This window comes from Leopardus geoffroyi, chromosome A1 (genome assembly GCF_018350155.1).
Source record: "Leopardus geoffroyi isolate Oge1 chromosome A1, O.geoffroyi_Oge1_pat1.0, whole genome shotgun sequence".
Taxonomy (NCBI): domain Eukaryota; kingdom Metazoa; phylum Chordata; class Mammalia; order Carnivora; family Felidae; genus Leopardus; species Leopardus geoffroyi.
The window spans coordinates 100,001,210-100,028,158 of NC_059326.1; the positions used below are offsets into that span (position 1 = coordinate 100,001,210).

The following is a 26,949-nucleotide window of genomic DNA, read 5'->3' on the forward strand; positions in this document are numbered from 1 at the left end:
CCAAGGGTACCAAGATGAATATGACGCTCTCCCATCTCAGGGAGCTCAAAACACAAGTGCAGTATTAAAATACTAATCACCGAGGGCGCCTGGGTGGCACAGTCGGTTAAGCGTCCGACTTCAGCCAGGTCACGATCTCGCAGTCTGGGAGTTCGAGCCCCGCGTCAGGCTCTGGGCTGATGGTTCAGAGCCTGGAGCCTGTTTCCGATTCTGTGTCTCCCTCTCTCTCTGCCCCTCCCCCGTTCATGCTCTGTCTCTCTCTGTCCCAAAAATAAATAAACGTTGGAAAAAAAAATTTTTTTTTAAAATACTAATCACCAAGAATGCTGTGACTTTTTAAAAAATTGTAACTCATTTCTCTTAAGTGCTCAGACACGTTTTTAGAATGTTGATTTATTGCTTCAGTGTTGATGGAACAAGTTGGATTTCATCTAAATGTAACTGTGCTTAAAAATTCAGTTAGAGTGACTAGACTTAATCTCTAATATTAAGATTCATAATAAAGTGTGTTTCTCCTTGAATGAAGAGAATACCTTTCTAATTTTGGTTTCATTCCTCAAAGGTTGTGAAGATGAGAAAAGACGTGAAGAGAATCCGAGTGCTGGTTATCCGAAAACTTGTCAGAAGCGTTGGCAGACTCAAGTCAAAAAAGTTAGTCATTTGAAGTCATGGTCCTATGACTAATGAAATGTCAGAAGTTGTTTTTATTCAATATTTACAAAATCTGAGGGTGGGACCTGGAGGAATAATTAAGTATCTTACTCATGCAGCACTTTTTTTTATACGAAGAGGGGGTCTGAGTGGGATACAGTGTGCTATGTCAGCACATCCTCACGTGGTCTGGGCCACGTTTGTTTAAGATACATGATGAATTCTGCTGTTCTTGCAGAGCTCTCATTTTGGAAGCCTTTGCAGAGTGAAAGTCCTTCAGAGTTACTTACGTGTTTTATGTTATTAGAAGTTATTTTAAGATGTTTGATGTCGTTTAATAAATCTGGTAATACCTTGAATCAGTAATAAAAATTTTATAGCACTGTATCCATTGAATTGCTACGTAAGTTGAAATCTTTAGAACCTTGTGGAAGTCTTTATCAAAGCATTGTTTTCCATCAATTTTTTAATATTTTGAAACCTCATTGTCACTAATATTAAAGTAAATGTGTTACTTGCAGTTTTTACTCATTAAACATAAATAGTCTTCAGATATTTTGCTCCTGCTTAATTTCTTGTTCTTTCTATCATAAATAACCTTTTTCTCTGATAATCAGGTATTTCTCTTTCTGTATTCCTTTAATTGCAGAGAATAAAATTTTGTTGAATAAAATTGTATCCAGACTTTAATGGTAGCTCATTAGCCTATGTTATGTTAAATGCAGTGTGCTGTTAATCATTTGATTAAAAAATATTATTTCGCCTTTCCTTTAAGGAGTTAAAAGGCATACTGTCTCTCAGTAGTAATAGTCATTAATATAATGCCAGATAATGCTTATAATTTGCCAAAAACTTGGGTTTGTTGATGGAATGGGGGTATGTGTTAGGCAGTGGATGTGCAGGACAATGCAGGATAATAGTGCTTGTTATTTAAAGACTTTTTGTGCTCTTCTAGAAAAAATGAAGACTTATTATGATGTGAGTCTAAAATAAATGCTTTTCCTGGCTGTACATTTTCATGTAATTTTTACAGGGGTACTGAAGATGCACTCTTAAAAAACCAGAGACGGGCACAACGATTGCTTGAAGAAATTCATGCAATGAAGGTCAGGCCTTGTGTGAGTGTGAATATACATGTGTGTTTCCATGTCTCCTCTCAGCCTGCCATGTGTGTGTGTGTGTGTGTGTGTGTGTGTTGTTATTTGAATGTTATTGCTGTTTGAGACTTATTTTTATGGGTCTGTTTGCTGAAGAATGTAGCACATTTAGAAAATTGTATGTTTAAGCTTACATTTTTCCATGTTTTTTACTGAAGTTGTTAGAGCATTAGAATAATTTGCATCGAAACTCTGCCAAACTAAACTCATCTATGTTTAATAATGCCTCATGCCTAAGGTTTTTATTTTTACCCAAACTACACACATCAAGTCCACGTTAAGTTCTAGAATTAAAGCGTTTATGCTGTTCGGTAATGCGGATGCTGATGTCGGTGGCTGACATCATGCTTTGCCTATTGCCAATTCAATAAATTTTTGTGTGGTGGTGTCAGCATTTTATTCAGCTCTGTAGTAACTTGAAATAAAATTAGTGTTGGACCAAAATGATCCGTATTTTTGTTTCTTTCAGCCAGACTCTTCACTAGCATAATTTTTAGGTCTTCTCACTGCTCTTACTTTGTGGAAACTTTCATTTACCAAATGACATACTATTAAATGTCTGGGAGACTGTTTTATTGCAGAACTTAAAAACAACATTTGGTACCAGCAATTAACTTAATTGCAGGGTCATTTTGCATGTATGTTTGACTATTACGTTTTGGTATATCTTCCAAGTTCTGAGATAGATAAAAGAGCAAGAGATTTCTCTAACAGTATTCTAATTGAGTGAGGTCATCAAAGCTTCTCACCATTTTTTTCCTTTTGAAGGGATTGTAAAGTGTTTTATAACAAAGTTATCACAGTTAATCTGACTAGAAATAAAGGTAGGACATGATTCTCCCTTAATGTGAATTATGTTTTTTATGGGGTAATTTTATTTATGTTCACAGGTCTACAAAAATCATGGAATTCATTTGATACATCTTTCCTTTCTCATAGTTTTAATCCCCGTTTTATCAAGACATTCAGTCAAAATATTCTGTATGTGACTCCTAATTATTGTTTGTCTGACTATGGATTACACATCACGTAGGCCTTTCCATAGACCTTTTTTTTTTTCTGTGAAATTCCTATGAGAAATAAAATCTTTGGAGATTTTTGTTTTGAGTGTAACACTGAGATAGGAAATTATGATTTATCCCTTTTTCTCTTTCACTTTCTCCTAACCAAGGTCCTTACTAAATTACATTCCTTACCTAAATTTTTCCCTGTAATTTCTTCCAAATAGTCATTTTTGCAGTCCTAGATTATTGAGATGCTTTGAACTACTGTATAACTGCTGATTTTATTTTACCCTGGAAAGGATGTTTTGTATACAATAAGCCTATATGTGGTGTATGAAGTTTGAGATTAAAATATATTCATTAATTTTCCCTTCTGTAGCTCTCAATGATAAATTTAGTTTAGTTAATTAAAAAGAAAAGGCCTATTTGGTCTGCATGTGAAAGTTGTTTTCTGTTATTCTTTTTTTTTTTTTTTTTAATTTTTTTTTTTTTTTTCAACGTTTATTTATTTTTGGGACAGAGAGAGACAGAGCATGAACGGGGGAGGGGCAGAGAGAGAGGGAGACACAGAATCGGAAACAGGCTCCAGGCTCTGAGCCATCAGCCCAGAGCCTGACGCGGGGCTCGAACTCACGGACCGCGAGATCGTGACCTGGCTGAAGTCGGACGCCCAACCGACTGCGCCACCCAGGCGCCCCTGTTTTCTGTTATTCTTAAACCTCATCAGCAATAGGAAATCAGGCCCAGTGATAATTAAAATTTATAGGTTTACAGAATTGCTGTGTCATGACCTTGTGTGTTTGTTTGTTTTCCTAGATTATATAAGACCACTATGGAATTGTTGCCTGATAGAAAGCTAAAAGTTATCACCTGTATGTTCTTTGTATTTGTAAAATTAATAGTGTATATATTCTTTGAATTCTTGGTTCTAGTGGTCTAGATTGGTTACTCTGACATCAACTTCTTTCATAATGCTGCTTAAAAACTGGATTACATTTAAATTTAAAAAACAGACTAAAAAGTGTACTAGAAAGACCGTATGCTTTCCTTACATTTGAAATTTTATTTCTCCCTCCGGATTCTTTTACACAATCAGTGTACTTTTCTAAAAGAAGCAAATCGTAGAGGACTTTTGAAAATTGAAAGGTCATCTGTGATTTCTTAAGGAAATGTTCATCATCTACATGGGAGTATCAAAGAAATAGTTACAAAACAGAAAACTTACAGTCTCAATTAAATTTGGAGAAAAACCTCTACATAATTGTTTTTCCAGATGAATTTTTTCTTTAGCTCCTATACCACTACATTTTTATAGACTTGTTCATGACATATCGTCCTATACTTGCCTTCTATGATAATAGGGTATTTTGTTGCAAGCTGACTTCCTCAAGAAGAAAACCTGAGATATTTTTAGAAATGGGAGTTTGCGTTTTCTGGCCAAGAAAAAAAAAAAAAGGCCTGATCTTTATGTTACTTTAAAATCATAGGTTCTAATTTTATAGACTGTAATGTATGAATACCAGGTCTTTGCTGTCTTTGCTAATAGTATTCATACTTTTAAAACTTTGATGTAAGTATGGTCTTCTGAAACAGTTCCTTTTTCTTTGGAAGTTAAAGTAGCTTATTAACTTTTACAGATTCTTGTTAGCTAGCCAGAGAAGGAGATAGTAAAATTAAGACATAACATGCAGCCAACCAAAATGCTCAAGGAATTCCTTCTTAAGTAATAAAGGTAATGACTGGCTTTTACTGAGCATTTAGTATGTGCCAGGTACTGTATTGTGTTTTTTATATTCATGATTTAATGAAGTTGACGTGATTATTGTCTCAGTCTTACAGAATACAAAATTGAGGCTTAGAGAAATTAAGCAGGTTGACCAAGGTCACACAGCTATTAGGGGATGGGCTTCCTAACTATTTTGAAGTGAATGGAGGTAGCTACTTGATGGTGCTGCCTCAGTAAGATAAGAATTTCCTGAAATACATCTAGATTCTGCTCTCCCAGATGAGATAATATAATAAACATGGTAGCTGTCTTCTAGAGGATTAAGGCCCAAAGACTTGCAACATGTTTTCCGTTTCCTTGATTCCTCCCAGCTAAATATGTTCAGTTACCTGTATCTGCGTGTCTTTTCTTACTTGTTCCTCGCTGAGGCTGTTACTCTTCCCTGTGCCAAGTATTCCTGGACACTGAGAACTTGCACGTTCTAGGAGACCTTATCCGGCCTGCTGCCCTTACTTCTCTGTTTTAAAACTTTCTAATTTTGTTTCATCCCCTATTTTTTACACGTTCAGGGCTCTTACTCAAAGCAGCCTTTGAGCTGGCATCAGCTGTTAGGATCGCCTTGTCTCATGCTCCTTCATAGCCTGTTTCTAAGTGGCTGTCATTGTGGACCACAGGTAGGAAAAATGGTGTAGATTATGATAATATTTATGTCATATCATTTGAATTTCACCGCAACCCTGTAAATTAGGCATATTCCTATTTCAAAGGACATGTTGAGAAGAGTTCTGGGCTACATACACCCACTCAATTGCAGGCTTATCATCATATATTTTCATGTGTTAAAATTTTGTGATATTTCTGGTTATATTTGCTTTTTAAAAATTGGTGGAGAAATGTCGTATACTTAGGTTTTAGTTAAAGTTTTCTTCTGTGAATGCTTAAAAAGAAATTTTGCCATAGGATAAAAGATGCCTTATGTTTCCTGTAAGTATACTGTGTTAACTATTTTTATCAAATCAATAGAACAGTTCACTTATTCTACTAACATTGTAGTTTTTATTTAAATTCATCTTAGATCATAATTATTTTTGATGGTTTCATCTTTTGCTTATAAGCCATTACAAAGAATCAATCAGACACATATTAAAGATCTTACCAACCATCCAACTTTACTAATAGTTGCAAGGATATGCAGTCAGAAGGCACATATCTGGAACAAGGAGAGATATGTGGAACTCTGGGTGATTCCCCATGTCCGTCCTTTCTACGTCAGGCAGGCACTTTCTGGCCCAGAATAGATGAGGTCTTTAAATGAGGAAGTGTAGTTATTACCTCATAGCAAAGAGCATATAGATTTTGAAACTTGTCCGTTCTATTCCCCAGGGTTGTATAGTTTAAGTGATTTTCTCCAGTGGGCCATGCCTCATAAGTGTGTAGATTTTTGAGTTTGTTTACTGTAAGCATCCTTAACAAGGGACATCCTACTAAGAGCATTCCTCATGTAAAGATTTTCTTCTTAACAAAAATCACTAATCTGTTTACCAGGAGGACCAGTTAGCAGTATATTATTATTAACAAGTACATTAAACTCCTTTACCTACTTTTCTTAGAGTTTCTTTCTGATAAAGTGAATGGATCCCAGGACAACTGCTTTAATTCTCCCCGGATTTGTAACAGTCTTTTGGCTTGCTTTGTTTGTGCTTCCCTCCACCTGTTTGGAGAATGTTTCAAACCTATAGAAAAATTGTGATTGTGCAGTATAATAAGAATAATGCTACATTGTGTCATATCCATGTTTATTGGTGATGTTGAGTTCTAATCATTTGGTTTGCATGTTGTCTCACTTTCTCCATTTTAAAGGCACCTTTTTCTGTTTGCAATTATTAAGTAAATTTGTGAAGTTACAAGTTTGAGACAATATGAATATCTTGTAGTCTTTCACCCAGTGATAGATGTTCTGTGGCTGAATCAGTCAACGGTTTTTTAGTTTCTGTTTCTCTGCTGAGATTTTTTTCTCTGATAAAATTGTAATTCACTGAGGGGAATTTTTACAAATATATGCAGGTATGTATCATTGAGGTTATTGGTAATAGCCATTTTTGCTTCTGGAGAATGCAGGTGTTTCTGTTTTTTGGTTCTTCATATGAAGATTTTACCCTGGACGTAATAGAGGTCAGATAGTAGAGATTCTGGGTTTGATTGGTTTTCTGCAAAGAGTGGTTGTATTAGCAGTTAATTTTTTTGGTTAGGCTTTATCCACAAACTTTGTTTCTTAGATAGCAGCTCCAGCCTCAGTTCAGGTCTTTTCTGCTTCAGTGACCTGCTTGAAACTGCCTCTTCCACATGTTCCCCTGCCACTGCTCTTGAACCCTAACCATGCAGACTACAGTTAGCCTTGAACCGTACTCTGAAGAGTATACTTTGAAGAGAATGTATTTAGTTGTAAAGCTTCCCATCTTTACGTTAGCTTAGTCAGCTTCCACTCCCTATCCGTATTTCTGCTTTCATTTACTCCCTATTACCTTCAGGCAGGGTTGTTTCTAGCATGTCCAAGCTTTATGGCTGTTGCTGGGGGAAGTGAGGGACAAGGGAGTTAACTGTATGATCTGTTAGTATCTTAGTCTCCTACCCAGAAATGAAGGTATCCAAAGCTGGAAGTAACTGTAACTAGCTAAGGAAAGAGACCTGAGCACTCCAAGACAATGTAGATTTACATCTTAGAGAGATGAGGAAGAATAAGTCAAAGAGACTGAGAAAGGATAGCCATGGGAGGAGAAAGAACCAAGAGAGTTTGGTATCTGGGAAACCAAAAGGCTCGTTCAAGAAGGGAGTGATCATCTAGGTGTCTTTGTTAGCAGTGGTAGTGGTTGTGTTTTCAAAGTTAGCAGCATCATTTTCAGTGTGCAAACTCCATTATTTGATGATGATTATTGAGTTTTTTAAGTTATAGTTCTTCTGCAGCCTAGCCTACTTTGCAGAACCATGTTGATCGCAACAAAATGGGTTTTGTTCTTACTCCTGCGATCCTGAGTATGCCTTTCCTCCTCCCTGTCCCCATCCTGTTTTGTACCTATAAAAAGATGTCTGACAACTCTGAAGGCTGAATTTGTTTCAAAGCCCTGTTTTTCTTCAGTTCTGAAACCTAGAAGCTGCAGACATTGGTCCAAGCATGGAAGAGGTATAGTGTTTCTCTTTCTCATTTACTTCCCAGATTCCTTGAACATGTGTGCCTTATGATCTTTTATGGCTCCGGGGTCTGCAACAATCCATACTGTGACTTAAAAGTAACTTTCATAAATCTGTACTTTTTATTAGGTTATTTTTCTGTAGTGCATTAAGGAAATCAAGTAATAAATGATTTCTTGAAACCTTTAGGTTAACTTTAAAGATCCCCAATAAAAACTCAGCATGGTATTCGTTCATAAAAGGGAGAGAAGTAACACTCTTCTCCAAAACAGTTTCGCCATCCAGGCACCAATGAGAACAGTTCCACCTGCGGGACTGTTTAATTTTTCTCCTTTATTCTTACTTGTCCCATCATATTTTTGCTTCTTTTTCCCTTGTTTGCTTTTCTTTTTTACTGTAGCTCCTGGTAGTATCTGTTCTGGTGGACACTTTATTGAATAGATAGCTCATAAAATAGGTGAATAGGGAGACTGAACGAAGTCAGATTCAGTGGCTCTTGCACTAAGGTAAATCTGAAAAGCATCTGTTGCTGGAGAGGACATCAGTCATGAACAAGCAGTCTTATCCTGCTGAGCTGAGTAGGTTTTTTCTTTCGATGCTTCTGCCTATTTTTTTGTTAGAACGTAGTAAGAGTTTTTCCACCCCTGTCCTCAGGCCAAAAGAAAAAAAAGTAAGGATAAATTGATAACTAAAAAATGGAGATCTAAGTTGTAGAGTTCAACTATAATTCATGTGATGAACTTGGACCTCTCTCTAGGCTTCCGTTTTGCAACCATCAAATGAAGAAGATCAAATGGATTAAGCCTTCAAAAAGTCATTTCTTGCTCCCACATTCTTTTCTTTTATATGAATTTGCTTACTCGCAACTTTTATTTTCCTGTCTCTTTCAGGCATGAGCAAGAGTGCCTTTATAGCTTCATACTGAGATAGTATTTAGATTTTGAAGTAGTGTAATAATTGGAATTTCTTTTTTAATTACAGAGCAGCAGTTGACATGTTTTGACATGTTGTCATGATACTGCTTACACCCCTTAAATACCTATTTCACTAAATCAGCAATTCCTTATTTTATATTTTTGGTAGAATAAGGCCTTTCTAGACATTTACCCTTTTAACATCTAATTTTTTTGTGATGGTAATGATTGTTTTAGATACAATCTTCTTGTACTTTGGTATTTAAAAAGTGACATGTGGTGTTTCTAAAATTTATTATAGGTCTTTGTTTCTTCAGAAACTAACCCCAGACTGATAGTTTGTTCTCATTGGTCTTGAGGGGAAAGTTGTTTTTGTTGTTTTTTGTTTTGTTTTTTTCCACTTTCTATTCAAGACCCATCCCTCTTAATTTGCTATGTCCCTTTTGTCTCTTTTATTACTTACGCCTTTTTTCACCAATAGCTTCAAACTCTCCCTCTTTCTGTTTGTTCCTCAGCTAATAAACTTGTTTAGTCTGTGCCTGAACACCCATCATCCTCCTTTAACTGTCTCTCAGTATCTTCTTTTCCCCTTATTAGAATAACATCTTTGTTCCTACTAGTATAGCCACTGTGACCTTGACCTCCTCAGTTCACATTCCCCTGGTAGCCACTGAGTTTCGCTCTTCCCTGTTCCTCCGTTTCTTTGAGTAGCATTAACTCTTATCTGTATATTGGCGCTCCCCTTCAGTTCTTTCTTTCTTTTTTTTTTTAATTTTTTAAAATGTTTATTTTTACGAGAGAGAGAGAGAGAGCGCGCACACGCACAAGCAGGGGAGCGGCAAAGAGAGAGGAAGACACAGAATCTGAAGCAGGCTCCAGGCTCTGAGCTGTTAGCACAGAGCCTGACAAGGGGCAGGAACCCATGAGCCATAAGACCATGTCCTGAGTAGAAGTCAGATGCTTAACCAACTGAGCCACCCAGATGCCCCTCCCCTTCAGTTCTTTCTTTAGCTTCTGACACTGCACCCTGTAACCCAGCTGCTTGCAAGTTGAACTACGATCACTATTCTGGAAACTATAATCTCTCTTTGATGCAAATCTTTCGTATAAGATACGCTTATATTAGTTCCACTTAGGTATTTGTGCATGCACTTGAAATTCAACATTGTACATGACTCACAGAGCTAAGCTACAAAGGCCTTTTGTTAGGATTGTGGAGTTTCTTAAGAAGCCTAAGGGCAAGAATGCAGTTTCTTGCTGGGGTTCTATAGTCAGAATGTAGAGAACTCTTAGAAACTCAGCTGGTGGAGTGCCTGGGTGGCTCAGTCAGTTAAGCATCCGACTTCAGCTCAGGTCATGATCTTGTGGTTTGCGAATTGGAGCCCTGCATCAGGCTTTGTGCTCACTGCTCAGAGCCTGGAGCCAGCTTTAGATTCTGTGTCACCCCTCTCTCTGCCCCTCCCATTGTCATGCTCTGTCTCTCAATAATGAATAAACATTAAAAAAAAAAAAAGAAATTCAGCTGGTTCTTACATGTTTCCTTCTTGCCCCTTTTGCCTCCATTTTTTGCTCGTCTCTGCTTTTCCTCATTTTCCATCCCTTCACCCACTTGTCCCGTTGTTCTCCCTCCCCTTCTCTCTGACTCTCCAGACAGCTTTCACTTGTACCATAGAGAAGAGACGGTGGATGAGCAGATAGTCTAAAAGATGTCAGTATATGAATATTGACCCTAACGTTTTATGACTCACCATGACTCTCTTATTCAGGTATTCTCTTCTGTTCCTGATTTTGGTTTTGACACTGTTCATCTAGTTTCCTAAGCCAGAAATCTAGGAATCCTTTTGCATTCCCTTCTCCCTTAGTTACCTGCTGCTCCCAAATCTTGTCCTTTGTCAAATCTGTTGTCTCTTTTAAGTATGTAACCACTTTTAGCTTGGGTGCTTATTCTTTCTCACCTTGACTTCCTGCATCTGGTCTCACCTCCTTCAAACCACATTTTTCACTGTGATCAGTGACCTCTCTAAAATGCCGATGTGATCAGGAGTCTCCGGTGTGGCACACAAGGCCCTGTGTGATCTGAACTCTGGCTCCACTTCTCCTCTTCCTCTCCCTTCCATGTACCCCATACTTCTTGTGCCAGCTCTGCCAAATCCCAGATGTATCAGTCTATTTCATGCCTCCTTGCTGTTGATCAGGCTTTTTATATATTCTCTGTCCTGAATAGACTTATTCTCTTCTTTAACACCTAGTTCTTAGGTTCCTTGCTTTTAGAGACAGTCTCTCATACCACCACTCTGACCCCAGAATTATTCACCACCTCGTCCATACAGCCCCCTTACCTTATATGTATTTCTTCTGTTGCATAGCAGTACATTCTCCTTTCATGCCATTCCTACTACTTAGACCTTAAGAAAATTAGTGGTTTAGGGCACCTAGCTGGCTCACTCAGTTAAGCATCTGACTCTTGATTTCTGCTCAGTTCATGATCTCACATTTGGTGAGTTGGAGCCCCACGTCAGGCTCTGCACTGACAGCATGTAGCCTGGTTGGTATTCTCTCTCTCCCTCTCTCTGCTCCTCCCCCACTTGTGCATTCATACATTCTCTCTCTCAAAAATAAATGAACATTTAAAAAAAATAACTATCAGTCCTTAAGGAAAAAAAGAAAATTGGTGGTTTTATTCAGTTTTCTCTGTTCCCACACCTACTAATGTGTGAGGTACATAGTGGATGTTGCCTAGCTAGCTGACTGAGTGAATTTTAAGCATACTTTTTTACTTTTATTGGCATTATTTACAATGTCAAGGTTGCTCTGTGTCTTTGTAGACAAGTAGAACACTCACCCATTATTGAGAACAGTCTAAAATCGTAGAGTCGTTTTTAATGTTAAATATCAGCAACAGAAGATGAATAGGCTCTTCATTTCACAGTCACCTTAGCCATTGCTCTTGGACCATTTTCCATCTAATTTAATTTTTTTTAAGCCAGAATTTATATTGCTTCCAAGGCAGTGTAGGATGCCTTATATACCCAACTTGTGGTATTTTAAATGATAAACAGGAAGTCATAGCGGTATTTTAAAAGATCAGTATATACCGCTCCCCTCACACTCATGGAACAGCGTTTAGAAACAGATCATGACATTGGAATTTCAGTTTGCTTCCTGGCATGTGGTTTCTGCAGCTTTAAGCCAGCTTTCTGAGTAAGTCATATTCCTGAAACCCTTAACAGTATTGCATTATTAAGCTGTGTTGATAGGAAGATAGTGTATCGAGTCTCTGGTGGCCTTAACAGATTTTATTTTTATCTTTTAAGTAAGAGTATTTGTGGCAAATAAAAGTGGTGCCCATCCTCACTTTGAACCTGCTTACTTCTGCTTGAAAACGGAGGATAAGTTAGAGGTTCTTGTTGGCAAAAGTGATGAATATGTGGTTATCATTTACTGAGTCACTCTACACACCTAATTTTAAACTGATTTTGGAATTGCTTCATTCGAGATCAGCCTAGTTCAAAGGCTCCTGAGTGGATAAACAGGATTTAGGGGTAGGAAGTAAAAAAGGAGTATCCCATGACCTTTTAAAAAATATTTCTTATTTTTGTATTGTTTTTATTTAATTTTTTAAGTTTTGTAATTCTGGAAATTTGAACTTACAACCTTGGCAGAACATTCTTACTAACTGTGAAAGTACCCAAAGCCCTTTTCAACTATTAATTTTAAAAATTTGGACAACCAATAGTACTATCATAATTCCAGTAAGAAATAATGTGGTGTTTGAGAAAAGAGGCAAATATTACAACATACTTTGTTGGAAACACACAATGGAAGAGAACAGGCCCTAGAGAAAAGCAACAATAAGAAGAGTAAATAATGGGTCTTGCAAAATAGGATTTTCTTTTTTATTTAACTGAACGTCACCTGAAGTTTGGTTAAATGGAGACAAATCACATTCAAACGTTACACTCCTAAACTTGAACACATCTCCAACTTTGCTAGATTTCTATCGCAGTGCAAACCTTGTATTCTTTTTGTTCTTTCCTACGTGTTAGAATAACTGGTATTAGGGTCTCGGCTCCTCAAAGAATTACTATTTTATGATCACAAGAGAAAATATTATTTTAGCTTTTTTTCTTGAATATGAAGAATTTTATTTTGTGTTCTCTACTTGCCACTAAATTATGTAAGCTGTGTAGTCTTCTAAGAAATCACAGTAATTCTAAGGGGAGTGATTGTTTCAATTGAAAATGCTTCTTTAGAAATTACAATAAAAATATATAGTTTACTTACCCCCCTTTTTTATAAACACTGCCCAAACCCTTTGTAGGGTGTTCCATTTTATATACGTGAGAAGGAGGAGAGGGAAATATTCACTTTTCTAATTATTGATATCTGTTAAAACTCTGTATTAAAATAGAACTTGTAGGTTTGGGTTTAGTTAACCAATAAAAATTATTCTTCTGTTCATCACAATGTAAGATAGCATCCCAGTTTATTAATGATCATTTACCTTAAGATCCATAAAATTTGTAAATTTTACAATAAATTCTGTATTACGTGCTCAGGTTAGTTAAATAAATTTTGATTGGGAACCTCCTACTGTGTATGCAGATGAATGGATTTCTTCTGTCAGGGGACCTACTGTTCTGTGGGAAACAAGCAATAAGCATAAGTGTCTGTTTAGGATACATACTCTTCCAGTATTGTAACCACAGAGTTGTAGAAGTCCAGAAAGGGATCCGTTAATTTAATTACTTCTAGGACTTAGGAAAGACCTTACTGAATGGGGGACACTGAGTTGCAGCTCTAAGAATAGATAGGATTCTGGTTTGGAAAAGGCCATCTAGGTAAAGAGAGCACATTGAGTACAAAGCATATAGGCCTAAAAGTACATGGTGTGATTTGGGACGAGTATTCAGTTCTGTCTTTTATAGTACTTTGCCAGTTGAATTGCAGCTTTTTCTTTGTATGTCACCTTTTTTGAGGATAAGGCCTTACCCAGTGCTAGTGCACTAATTGGCAAAAAGCAGACATTCAGCCAAGGACTTCTTGAGTGAATTAATGTCCTGGATGGAATATGGGGTGAATGGAGTCACAAACAGTTGAAGATAGTAATCACAATGGTAATTGAAGTTACTTTTTAAAGCTGTTTAGGAAACGTGGATGGCCAAAGGTTTTTAAGTAATCATATTTGTTTTCTGGCAAGACCAATCTGAAGGACCACGGAAGATTGATTTAGAGGGAAAAGACATTGAAGACTAGCTAACTACACAGAAAGCAATGACTGACTTCATTTTTTCATGTACATTTACTTAACATGTCTTTACACAAGGTCTTATGCCATGTGATTCATTGTTCCTGCTCTGCAAAAATCTTAACCCTGTCAGAGAAAGGATCTGGGACACACAGGTCTAAAAACAGGCTGTAAGTTACAATGGGTGGTTTGAAATTTTTAAAAGAGCAAGAGATTGCTTTTAGCTAGAAGGTTTCCTGGGAAAGCTGACAGTTTAATACAAAATATTAATGTTACTTATTAAACAAATTGATTATTTCCTTAATATTCTTTAATTGAAGGATAGATAGCAGGATACAATGCAACAACTTCATATCCCAGACTTACTTATTTCTAGCACAAGGAAGCTCACCTTGGGATGTAAGAGCACCGCTGCTCATAAGCAATGTAATAATAATGTTAATTATTACTTGTGGAGCGCCTACCCCGCGCCAGGAGGCACTTTGCTGCAGCCTACATGTAGTATCTCTCATCTTCGCAGTATCTCTCCAAGGTTCCTCTTGAGCTCTTCCATTTTACTGATGTGGGAACTGGGGTTTAAGGGATAATTGCTCTGCTCAAAGTCACACACCCTTGATAAAACCAGAATTCAATCCAAATCTGTCAGAACTGGTAGTCCATGTGTTAACACTTTACTAACCTAATCCCCTAAAAGTATTAAATATATAATTTTATGAAGAATAACTAGGTATGGTAGAGAAATGTGCTTGTGCATTATAGTTTGAATGGTCAATGTTAATAGAAAAGGGAAAATAAAGATGAGATATCATCATTGCCTCTTGGGGGAAAAAATTTGGATCGGTTCATATTTTGACCTAATTAGAGTAGTTGGGCCTTCCTAAGGATACAGAGTGCTTCAATATCTATAAAAGGTCTTGTGTGTGATTTTAACATTTAGAAATATTATCTGGAAGCTAAAGACCAAAATAATTCCCTTGAGACCGTGAATTAGTAACAATGATTCGGTTAAATGGGAAAAAAATTCCCATTTCTTGCCAAATTTGGTATTATAAAAACATTGAATGTAACACGACTCCAGTATTAATTGGTATAGGCTTTTTAAACTGTTAACACATAATTAAGAAATGAATATGGATTTCATTATCATGTGCCCTTGAAAAAGATTACAGAAACTTGAGGATTCTAGGGAAAATACTTTGAAGGAATTTTATAATAACAAATAGTTTGACTTCATTGGGAGTTTGAAAGATTTTCCCTCATTCTTTTAAAGACCACTCTTTTAATACATTCCTATATTCCTTCTAGCACATCTGTATATCTTAGTCATAACTCCGAAATTACAGGAAAATGCTGGCTCAATCACCTCATGTAATTTCCCTAACTAAGTCTTTTTGATGAATTCTCAAGGTGATTCACTGTTGGGGAAGGAAGAGGGGGGCGGAATGTGCTATAGACCTATGTAATTGTCTATTGAGTTTGAGGTTTTCTTTGTTTCTGGTTATGGTTGGGCAAGGAAAACTAGCAAACATATGTAGATGAAATATTTTCGGAGTAAAAAAGCGAATACAGTATGTTCATACCACGCTGTAATTTTGCCCTCTTTTTCTTTGATGTACTGAGTAATAACACGTACTATCTATAAACCTCTCACTTTTACTGATTATTTTTGTTCTTAACACGTTATCCTGAGAAGACATAAAAATTAAGTGGTTCTAAGTATTTCATTTACTCCTTATAAATTGACCACGATATGTTCTTTTAAACAAAGGAAAAAGAGTAAACCTTTCTCCCCAACGCCAGCCATTTTGTTAGAAAAAAATCTCTACAACAAAAAAATCTGTCTCCTCGGACTTGTTAGAATGCAAAAGTGCTCTTGGTAGAATCTTCAGGTTGATGTAAATGCTTGACCTTATCTCTAACTATCTCTTTGGACATGTTAGAAGTGAGTAATTTTACGTGTTAGGAAAAGTTTAGATTTTTTCTTCTTTTTGTCTTAAAAGATATATCCCATTTTGATTGCTTGGGTTAAACAAGCAATTTTGTCTTGTTTTCTAAAATGTATTTCTGCTGTGAGAGCTAGGACTAGGTAATGACAAGATGGTTTTGGAGTTTCATTTGGCTAAATTATTTGATACTTACTGTTAAGTGAAATGCAAGTCTTAGAAATACTGAATTATATAAATTGTTTTAGCGCTTGCTCCCTGAGATTGTAGTTATTTTTGTATCAGTAATTTTTTTCCTATCTTGATGAAAATAATTTATAGTAGAAAGATGTATGCAGTTTAATTTTGAGAATATGAAGATGTAATTTTAAACATGAAAGTCAACTTGGAACTGAAGTGAGACAGTACTATTTGTAGACATTTAGTAATTCTTTAACTGGCTGCCAGCAGAAAACCTGACACTAGTAAAATTTCCCAGTAGTAAGACTGATTTATTTTATTGTATCACTCTCCTGCTCAGGAGCCTAAATTAGCTTCCTCTGGTCTCCCACACCAAGTCTAATTCCTCATAGATATTAAAAGCTTTTTTGTCACTTGGCCTTTCTCATATTGAGCAGCTTTCTCTTTCATCTCTATTTCTGTCTGCATATAACAGTCACCATTATATTTCCCACATGTACTTGGTGCATTCCTGTTTTTATGACTCTCTAGCCTCGAAAAGGCAACAGTCATCACCACCTCACACACACTCTTAGAAAACTAGAGTGAATCATTGTCACAGCCTTCACCAACCTCACAAACAGTGGTTTGGTTGGGGGAGGCAGGGGATAAATGCATGAAGATTCATACCTGGGGAAATAATATCATAATGGATGGGAAATATGTACAATTTGAGAACAGTCCCACAGCCATTTGTATCTTTCTATTGTTCCCACCATTGAGAAGTACAGTCCTAACCAGAAGTTGCCCTGCTTAACTTCATCTTCATGCACAAAAGTACTTAGCTAAGGAGTTTTTAACAGTGTGGTGCATTGTATCTTCCTTTGTGTTATCAATTCAGGTCATTTGCATGTTACTTTGAAAATTAAATTCTCTTTTTGGTTGGCTTTTATTAAAAAAAATTTTTTTTTAACATTTATTCATTTTTGAGAGACAGAGAGAGACAGAGTGCGAGTCAAGGAGGAGCAGAGAGAGAGGGAGACACAGAACCCAAAGCAGGCCCCAGGCTCTGAGCTGTCAGCACAGAGCCCGACGTGGGGCTCAAACTCACGGACCGCGAGATCATGCCCTGAGCCGAAGTCAGACACTCAACCAACCGAGCCACCCAGGCGCCGCTATTTTTTTTAATTGAAGTATAGTTGACATACAACATTCTGTTCGTTTCAGGTATACAACATAGAGATTCAACATTTGTACACATTATAAAATGATCACTGTGGTAAATCTAGTTATTTTTTTGTCATCACACAAAATTATTACAAGTTGATTGACTATATTTCCTATGTTATACTTTTCTTCCCTGTGACTTCCTTATTGTATAACGGAAAGTCATAGCTCTTAGTCTCCCTCGCCTATTTCACCCATCCTTCCACTACTCCCCTCCCCTGTGGCAACCAGCAGTTTATTCTCAGGATTGATGATTCTGTTTCTGTTTTGCATGTTCATTTAGCAGGTTTTTTAGATTCCACATATAAGTGAAGTCATATGGTATTTGTCCTTCTTGGTCTGACTTATTTCACGTAGCATGATACCATGTAGGTCCATCCGTGTTGTCTCATACACATCACGTCTCCTTTATCCATTTGTCCATCAGTAGATACCTAGGTTGCTTCCATATCTGGTTATTGTAAATGATACTGCAGTGAACTTAGGGTGCATGTGACTTTTCATATTAGTGTTTTCATTTTCTGAGCAGAATTGCTAGAAGGGGAATTGCTGGATCATGTGGTAGTTCTATTTTTTATTTATTTTTTATTTTTTATTTTTTTTGAGGATACTGTTTTCCACAGTGGCTGCACCAGTTTACATTTTCACCAAGAGTACATGAGGGTTTCCTGCTCTTCATATCCTCATCAACACTTGTTATTTTATTTATTTATTTATTTATTTTTCTTGATAATAGCTAATCTGACAGGTATGGTATAGTATCTCATTGTAGTTTGTCATTTCCCTGATGGTTAATGATTTTGAGCATCTTTTTAATGTACCTATTGGCCATCTATAGGTCTTCTTTGGAAAACAACATCTATTCAGGTCCTCCACCTGCTTTTAAATTAGAGGATTGATTTTTTTTTTTTTTAATATTGAGTTTTAGGAGTTCTTTATAGTTTGCATTTTAAACCCTTATCATATATGTCATTTGTGAGTGTCTTCTTCCATTTTGTAGGTTACCTTTTTGTTTTGTTAATGATTTCCCTTGCTAAGCAAAAGCTTTTTGGTTTGCTATAGTCCTTGTTTCTTTATCTTTGCTTTTGTTTTTCTGGCCTATAGGCTGATCCCCAAAAATATTGGTAAAAACCATTGTCCAAGAGCTTATTGCCTATGTTTTACTCTAGGGTTTGAGATCTTAACATTTAGGGCTTGAATGCATTTTGAGTTTTGGTTTTGTTTTGTTTTGTTTATGGTGGAAGGAAATGGTCCATTTTCATTCTTTTGCATGTAGCTGCCCAATTTTCCCAGCATTTATGGAAGAGACTGCCTCTTTCCCATTGTACATTCTTGTGTACTTTGTTATAGATTAATTGACCATACAGCATGGGTTTATTTCTGGGCTCTCTATTCTTTTTCCATTGATTGAGTGTTTTTTGTGCCAGAACCATACTATTTTGATTACTATAGCTTTGTAGTATTGTTTGACATCTGGAAATGTGATACCTCCTGCTTTTTGTTTTTACTCAAGATTGCTTTGGCTACTTGGGGTCTTTTGTGGTTCCATACAAATTTTAGAAATATTTGTTTTAGTTCTCTGAAATATGTGATTGGTATTTGGATAAGGATTACATTGAATCAGTGAATTGCTTTGGGTAGTATAGACATTTTAACAGTATTAATTCTTCCAGTCATGAGCATGGTATAACTTTCCTTTCATTTGTGCCATCTTCCAATTTTTTCATCAGTGTCTTATAGTTTTCAGAGAAGGTCTTTCATCTCTTTGGTTGAATTTAATCTTAGATATTTTACTCTTTTGGTGTAATTGGGATTGTTTTGTTAGTTTTTCTTTCTGATAGCTTGTTATTAGTGTGTAGAAATGCAACAGACTTTTTATACAGGCCTACCTTGTTTTATTGTGCTTCACTTTATTGCATTTCACAGATACTGCATCTTTTACTAATTGAAGGTTTGTGGTAACCCTGTGTTGAGCAAGCTTATTGGCACCATTTTCCAATAGCATTTTCTCACTTCACATCTCTGTGCCACATGTTGATAATTCTTGCAATATTTCAAACTTTTTCATTATTATATTTGTTATGGTGATCTGTGTTCAGTGAATATGACTTGCTGAAAGCTCAGATAATGGTTAGCATTTTTTAGCAACATTTTTTTTAAAATAAGGAATGTACATTGTATTTTAGACATACTAGTAGACACTTAATAGATCATTTGATTCCCTTTATTGTGATATTAATTTTATGTCAGTTGTCTAGAACCAGACCCACAATATCTCCAAGGTATGCCCATATTAATTAGTGTATTCTACAACTTTACTGGTTTCATTCAGTAACATTATTTATATCAGACAAAATAGATTTTAAAACAAAGACTGTAAGAAGAGAAAAAAGGGTATTACCAAATGACGAAGGGATCAACTTAACAAGAAGATAGAACACTTGTAAATATTTATGCACCCAACGTAGGAGCACCTAAATATATAAAGCAAATATTAACTGACACAAAGGGGGAATTTGACATTGACAATAATAAGATAATAGTAGGGGACTTTAATAACCCACTTACATCAATAAATAAATCATCCAGATGGAAAATTAATAAGGAAACATTGGCCTAGAATGACACATTAGACCAGATGGACTTAATAGATAAATCAGAACATTCCATCCAAAAACAGCAAGAGTTCACATTCTTCACAAGTGCACATTGAACATTCTCCAGTACAGATCGTATGTTAGGCCACAAAGCAAGTCTCAGTTAATTCAAGAAAAATCATATCAAGCATCTTTTTCAACCACAGTAGTATGAAAGTAGAAATCAAATACAAGAAGAAAACTGGAGAAAACACAAATGTATAGAGACTAAACAACATGCTACTAAACAACAAGTGGGTCAGCCAAGAAGCCAAAGAGAAAATCAAAATACACCTTCAGACAAATGAAGTAGAAACACAATGCTCCAAAATCTATAGGATGCAAGAAAAGCAGTTCTGAGAGGGAAGTTTATAGCAATACAGGCCTACCTCAAGAAACAGGAAAATCTCAAAACAAGCTAACCTTACACTTAAAGTACCTAGAGAAAGAACAAAGCCTAGAGTTAGTCGAAGGAAGGAAATAATAAGGATCAGAGTGGAAGTAAACAAAATAGAGACTTAAAAAAAAAAAACACACAGTAGAAAAGATTAAAGAAACTAAGAGGTGTTTCTTTGTTTTGTTTTTTTAATGTTTGCTTATTTTTGAGTGAGAGGCAGAGTGCACATGGGGGAGGAGCAGAGAGAGGGAGGGATTCAGAATCTGAAGCAAGCTCCAGGGTCAGAGCTGTCAGCACAGACCCTGACACCGGCCTCACACTCCTGAACCACAAGATCATGATGTGAGCCAAAGTCTAATGCTTAACCAACTGAACCACCCAGGCACCCCAAGAAGTGTTTTCCTTCAAAAGATAAACAAAATGGGTAAGTCGTTACAAAGAGTCCTCAAAAAAAAGGGATAGCCCCCAATAAATAAAATCGAAAATCAAAGAGAAGAAGTTACAGCACATAGCACAGAAATACAAAGATCATAAGACTGTTTTGAATAATTCTGTGCCAACAAATTACATAACCTATAGGAAATGGATAGATTCCTAGAAACCTACAATCTTCCAACACTGAATCAGGAAGATACTTAATATCTGAACAGACCAGTTGGTAGTAATGAAATGAATCAGTTATCAAAAAAACCCCTACAAACAAAAGTCCTGGAACAGATGGCTTCACAATTCTAAACATTTAAAGAAGAGTTAATTCCTTTTTTCCTCAAACTATTGTAAACAATTGAAGAGAAAGGAACTTTTCCAAAGTCATTCTACAAGTCCAGCATTACCCTGATACCTAGACCAGACAAAGACACTACAAAAAAAAACACACAAACTTAACAGGACAGTGTCCCTGATGAACAAAGATGCAAAAATCCTCAATTCAAAATATTAGGAAACTAAATTCAACAGTACAGTGAAAGGATCATACATCATGGTCAAGTGGGATTTATTCAGAGGACGAAAGGGTGGTTCAGTATCTGTAAACCATTCAGCATGATACACTACATAAGTAAAATGAAGAATAAAGATTATGGTTATCTCAAGAGATGCAGAAAAAGCATTTGACAAATTCAGCATCCCCTTATAATAAAAACTCTCAGTGAAGAGGGTAAAGAGGAAACGTGCTTGAACATAATGAAGGCCATGTGTGACAAATCCACAGCCAACACACCCAGTGATGAAAGTTTGAAACCTTTCCCTCTAAAATCAGGAACACAACAAGGATGCCCACATTCACCACTTTTATTAAACAATACTGGAAGTCCTAGCCATGACAGACGAGAAAAAGAAAAGAAGGGCGTTCAAATGGGAAAGGAAAAAATAAAACTCTCATTGTTTATTGTTGTCTTATACTACACATGGAAAACGTTGAAGTCCCCAATCTTTGTTTTAAAGTCTGTTTTGTTCCCCCAGCTTTCTTTTCATTTCTGTTTGTGTAGATTATCTTTTTCCATCCCTTCACTCTCAGAAGTGAGTCTCTCCTAGGCAGCTTATAGGTAGGTGTTATTTTTTTTTTTATCCATTTATTCATCCTCTGTCTTTTGATTGGAGCATTTAGTCTGTTTACATGTAAAATAATTATTGGTAGGAAAATAAATAAATAAAGTAATTATTGATAGGTATGTACTAACAATAATATTGTATTTGGTTGTCTTTTCACACAGTGCCTGATATTCTGCACAATAGAAAACTCAGTAATATGTTTAAATATTCATATGCATATCTGTTATAAATAGGTTTTGAAAGAGGCTATAGCAAAGAACATTAAATTTTTTTTTTTTTTAGTTTTTATTTATTTATTTTGAGAGACCACATGAGTGGGGAGGGCAGAGAGAGACAGAGAGACAGAGTGACAGAGAGACAGAGAGACAGAGAGAATATTCCAAGCAGGCTCCACGTAGCCAGCACAGAGCTCAACATGGGGCTCAAACTCACTGTGAGATCATGACCTGAGCTGAAATCAAGAGTTGCAGGACTAACATACTGAGCCACCCAGGCACCCCAAACCATTAAATTTTTCTAATCAGAATGAAGATAAGTCTTTATCAAAGTTGTTTGTGAATTTTCTAGTTTCCTGTTTTTTATCCTTTATCTAACGTTAATGCTTTAGACTTTGTTGTTAGTTAATTTTTCATTTCAGGTTTAAGAATTTGAATTTCAAAATAAATTTGGCAGTGTGTTCATAACTTTTAAGATGTGGAAAAATATAATTAAAAAAAACAAAGAACAATTAAAGCCATTTGTGTCATTTCCTGAAATGTTTAACAAGTTGGGTTGATACGTTTTTGTACTCTCATCTGTGTGTTTCATCTTAAAACTGGAAATATTTCCTATATGACTGCTGTGGGGATTAAATAAAATATGCAACATCAGTCTTCCTATCATAGTACTCTTTTAATATTTTTTTAAGATTTTTAAAAAATTTTTTTTAATATATGAAATTAATTGTCAAATTGGTTTCAATCAACACCCAGTGCTCATCCCAAAAGATGCCCTCTTCAATGCCCATCACCTACCCTCCCCTCCCTCCCACCCCCCATCAACCCTCAGTTTGTTCTCAGTTTTTTTTTTTTTTTTTTTTTTTAATTTTTTTTTTTTCACGTTTATTTATTTTTGGGACAGAGAGAGACAGAGCATGAACGGGGGAGGGGCAGAGAGAGAGGGAGACACAGAATCGGAAACAGGCTCCAGGCTCCGAGCCATCCGCCCAGAGCCCGACGCGGGGCTCGAACTCACGGACCGCGAGATCGTGACCTGGCTGAAGTCGGACGCTTAACCGACTGCGCCACCCAGGCGCCCCAGTTTGTTCTCAGTTTTTAAGAGTCTGTTATGCTTTGTAAGATTTTGAATCTGTAGTTTTTTACTCTATATAAATGACAACGAAATGTTTAAATTTTAAAAACTTGTTTTTTGTAGAGAGAGAAAGACAGCATGAGTTGGGGAGAGGGACAGAGGGACAGGCAGGAGAGAGATGTACAACATGGAGACCAATGTGGGGCTCAGTCTCACAATCCCGGGATAATGACTTGAGCCAAAATCAAGAGTCGGATGCTCAACCGCCTGAGCCTGAGCCACCCACGCGCCCCTAGAGAAAATATTTAAGATAGCTGTTGCCTTTAATAGCCTTTTGTAAAGTTATGCTAAAACTATTCAGTGACAGTGTTCTTGAACAGAGATCTCTTAGAAATCCACTATACTACACAGTCCATTATCATTGTCCACGTTGCGTCGTGACTTTAGACCAGAAGCTGAAATCAGTCCTATTAATTTAGTTAGTACTGCAGGATTAAAAAAAAAAAAAATTACCTAATATTATTTAGTCCTGTAATTTGCCAGAAAATTTTGCATACTTTTATAATGTCCTATCTGGGCTATTCTTATGACCAAGGCTCTTTATTTCAGGTCAACAGTAATACATTAGGTCTCTGCTTTTTTATGCCAGATGCTCTGCTACTTTATACAAATATAGGAATTAATATGTTTGCCCTTGAGAAGTGTATAAAGAGAGAGATGGACATATGAACAGAATTTCAGTACAATGTACAAAACACTCACAGATGTATCAGAGGAGGGCCATTTAATACAGCTTTGCAGATTCAAGGAAGGCTTTCTGTAGCATGAAGCTGAGCCTTTAAAAGGTGACTGTGACTTCACAAGTAATAAAATGTAGATTTAAATTTATATTGCTTTATTCTTAGTTTGAAAAGGTTGTGAAGGCAGTACTTAGAGAACCAAGAAATACAGTTTTTAGATTATTTTTCTAGTTTTCTTACAAGAAGTTCTGTGTTAAGTTCGATATTTATAGTCACATCTCAATGTGGGCAAGAGTAAAAATTAACTGGTGGGTTTTTTTTTTATTTTTTTTAAATGTTTGATTTATTTTTGAGAGAGAGAGACAGAGTACGAGTGGGGGAGGGGCAGAAAGAGAGAGAGAGACAGAGTCTGAGGCAGGCCCCAGGCTCTGAGCTGTCAGCACAGAGTCCGACGCGGGACTCGAACTCACAAACTGTGAGATCGTGACCTGAGCCAAAGTCAGATGCTTAACCGACTGAGCCACCCAGGCACCCCATTTTTTTTTTTTATTTAGAAAAATAAGAAGTAGTAAACTTGAATGAAAGACATAGTTATTAAGTGTACTCTCTGCCATAGTTCCTGAATAGGGACAGTGTTTGCTGGCAGGTCTGGATTGTGCTATATACCCAATAGTGAGATAACAAAGATCTTTCTTTAACAATTCATAATACCTAGCAAGCATGTATAGCTTAAGTAAGTATTTTTTTAGCGTTTACCACATGCCATGTGATTTTCTAGGCTCCTGTGATACATCTGAGGGGGGGAAATTTAGACAGAGTTTCCTAATCTTTCATTAACTTCTTTTTTGGGAGAATTGGGGAAGGCAACGTATTTTTTTTCTTCCAAGTTTTTATTTAAATTCCAGTTAATACACAGTGTAATATTAGTTTCATGTTTAGAATTTAGTGATTCAACCCTTACATACAATACCCAGTGCACCTCACAACAAGTGCCCTCCTTAATCCTCATCGCCTGTTTCATCCATTCCCCCACCCACTTCTCCTGTCATAACCATCAGTTGTCTATAGTTAAGGGTATGTGTCTTAGTCTTTGTCTCTTTTTTTCCCCCTATGGTCACTTGCTTTGTTTCTTAAATTCCACATATGAGTGAAAGCATATGGTATTTGTCTTTCTCTGACTTACTTCACATAGAATAATACTCTGTTCTCCATTCATGTTGTTGCAAATGGCAAGATTTCATTCTTTTTTATGGCCGACTAATATTCCATTGTGTATATATACTACAACTTTATCCATTCCTCAGTCGATGAACATTTGGACTCTTTCCATAATTTGGCTATTGTTGATGCTGCTGTAAACATCAGGGTGCATGTATCCCTTTGAGTCAGTGTTTTTGTATTCTTTGGATAAATACCTAGTAGTGCAATTACTGGATCAAAGGACAATAGGTATTTTTAACTTTTTGAGGAACCTCCATACTGTTTGCCATAGTGACTGCACCAGTTTGCATTCTCACAAGCATTGTAAGAGGGTTCCCCTGTCTCCACATCCTTGCCAATACATGTTGTTTCCTGTGTTGTTAATTTTAGCTATTCTGACAGGTGTGAGGTGATATTGTAGTTTTGATTTGTATTTCTCTGATGGTGAGTGATGTCGAGCATCTTTTCATGTGTCTGTTGGCCAAGGGAAGACAACATATTAAGTTAATTATATATCATGCTAGTAGATAATGTGCAATGGAAAAAAACAGAGTAAAGTAGGAAGGATTAGGAGAGATGATGTGAAGTAGCAGTTTGATAAATGAGTCTGGGGTGCAGAAGAGATTTGGATTAGAGATAGTGACTTTGGGGAGTTGTTGACATTTATGTGATATTTCAAGTCAGGAGACTGGATGAAATCACTAAATACTAAATACTAGTGAATAGAAAATTACCAAGCACAGAATCTTGGTCCACTCTTAAGACAGAGAGGAGAAGGGGAACTAGCAAAGGAGGCTAAGACAGAACAGCCTAGACTGTGGGTCCTCTAAGTCAAATGAAATTAAGGAGAAGGAGGAATTGTGTTAAAAGCTGATGATTGTCAAGTAGGGGAAGAGCCAGATGGTACTGATACTCTGAGTAAGAGGAGTACTGAGATCTGTTCATGAGATTGAGCAACATGGAAGCCATTGGTGACTTTCACAAAAATATGCATAGGGGAATAATTGGGGGCAGAAGCCTACTTGCAATGGATTTAAGATAAAGAGCTTTTAGGGCGCCTGGGTGGCGCAGTCGGTTAAGCGTCCGACTTCAGCCAGGTCACGATCTCGCGGTCCGTGAGTTCGAGCCCCGCGTCGGGCTCTGGGCTGATGGCTCAGAGCCTGGAGCCTGCTTCCGATTCTGTGTCTCCCTCTCTCTCTGCCCCTCCCCCGTTCATGCTCTGTCTCTCTCTGTCCCAAAAATAAATAAACGTTGAAAAAAAAATTTTTTTTTAAATAAAAAAAAAAAATAAAAATAAAAAAAAAGCTTTTGGAGATAACTAGTTACAGTTATATGGTTCCCTAAAGGCTAGATTTCCCCACGATTCTTCTGATAATCACCACCTGTCTCAGTTTAATTTTTAATACAGCATCATGTCACTCCCACATGTGTTCTGTTTTGAACAACAAATTATGCGGTCACTGGGTTTATGATCTCTTGCTGTCATTGTTTTATTTGACACCCAAGTTTGACCAGTAGTATCCCTTCTAAGCTGGCTACGTGACTTTTGAGAGAAAGATTCTCTTTTTGAGAGAATCTGATTAGTTCTTCCTTTTCTAGCATAACAAAATGTTGTAGGGATTATACATTTCATATTTCCAATCTGTAATCAGCCATTTCTCTAAGAAGCCCTGCTTCATTTCAGTGGCATTTAGAAACCAAGAGTTGAAACATGGATAGATTTAACTGGAGACCAAGGGAGTGTAAAAGGTAGGTGACCGATGGCAGAAAGGCATTCCACAAATAAAAACTGAAAAAGCAGACAGTTACTAAAGATACTGACACTGGAGGAGGTAAAATTTTTGTAGATGTTATGTAAAGCTGGATGGCCTATGAGACCCTTCATAGTATATAATTGTATATACTATTACTGTATATATT

At 36.6% G+C, this 26,949-nt stretch overlaps 1 protein-coding gene across 1 annotated transcript in view; it reads left to right on the top strand.

Moving 5' to 3' along the window:
* The window catches only part of SRFBP1 (serum response factor binding protein 1), a 66,968-nt gene that overhangs the window by 10,096 nt on the left and 29,923 nt on the right, over window positions 1–26,949 (top strand). Inside the window, exons 2-3 of the mRNA XM_045486820.1 lie at window positions 563–651; window positions 1,685–1,757. Of these exons, the coding sequence (XP_045342776.1) occupies window positions 563–651; window positions 1,685–1,757 (162 nt within the window). The remainder of the gene's footprint in view (window positions 1–562; window positions 652–1,684; window positions 1,758–26,949) is intronic.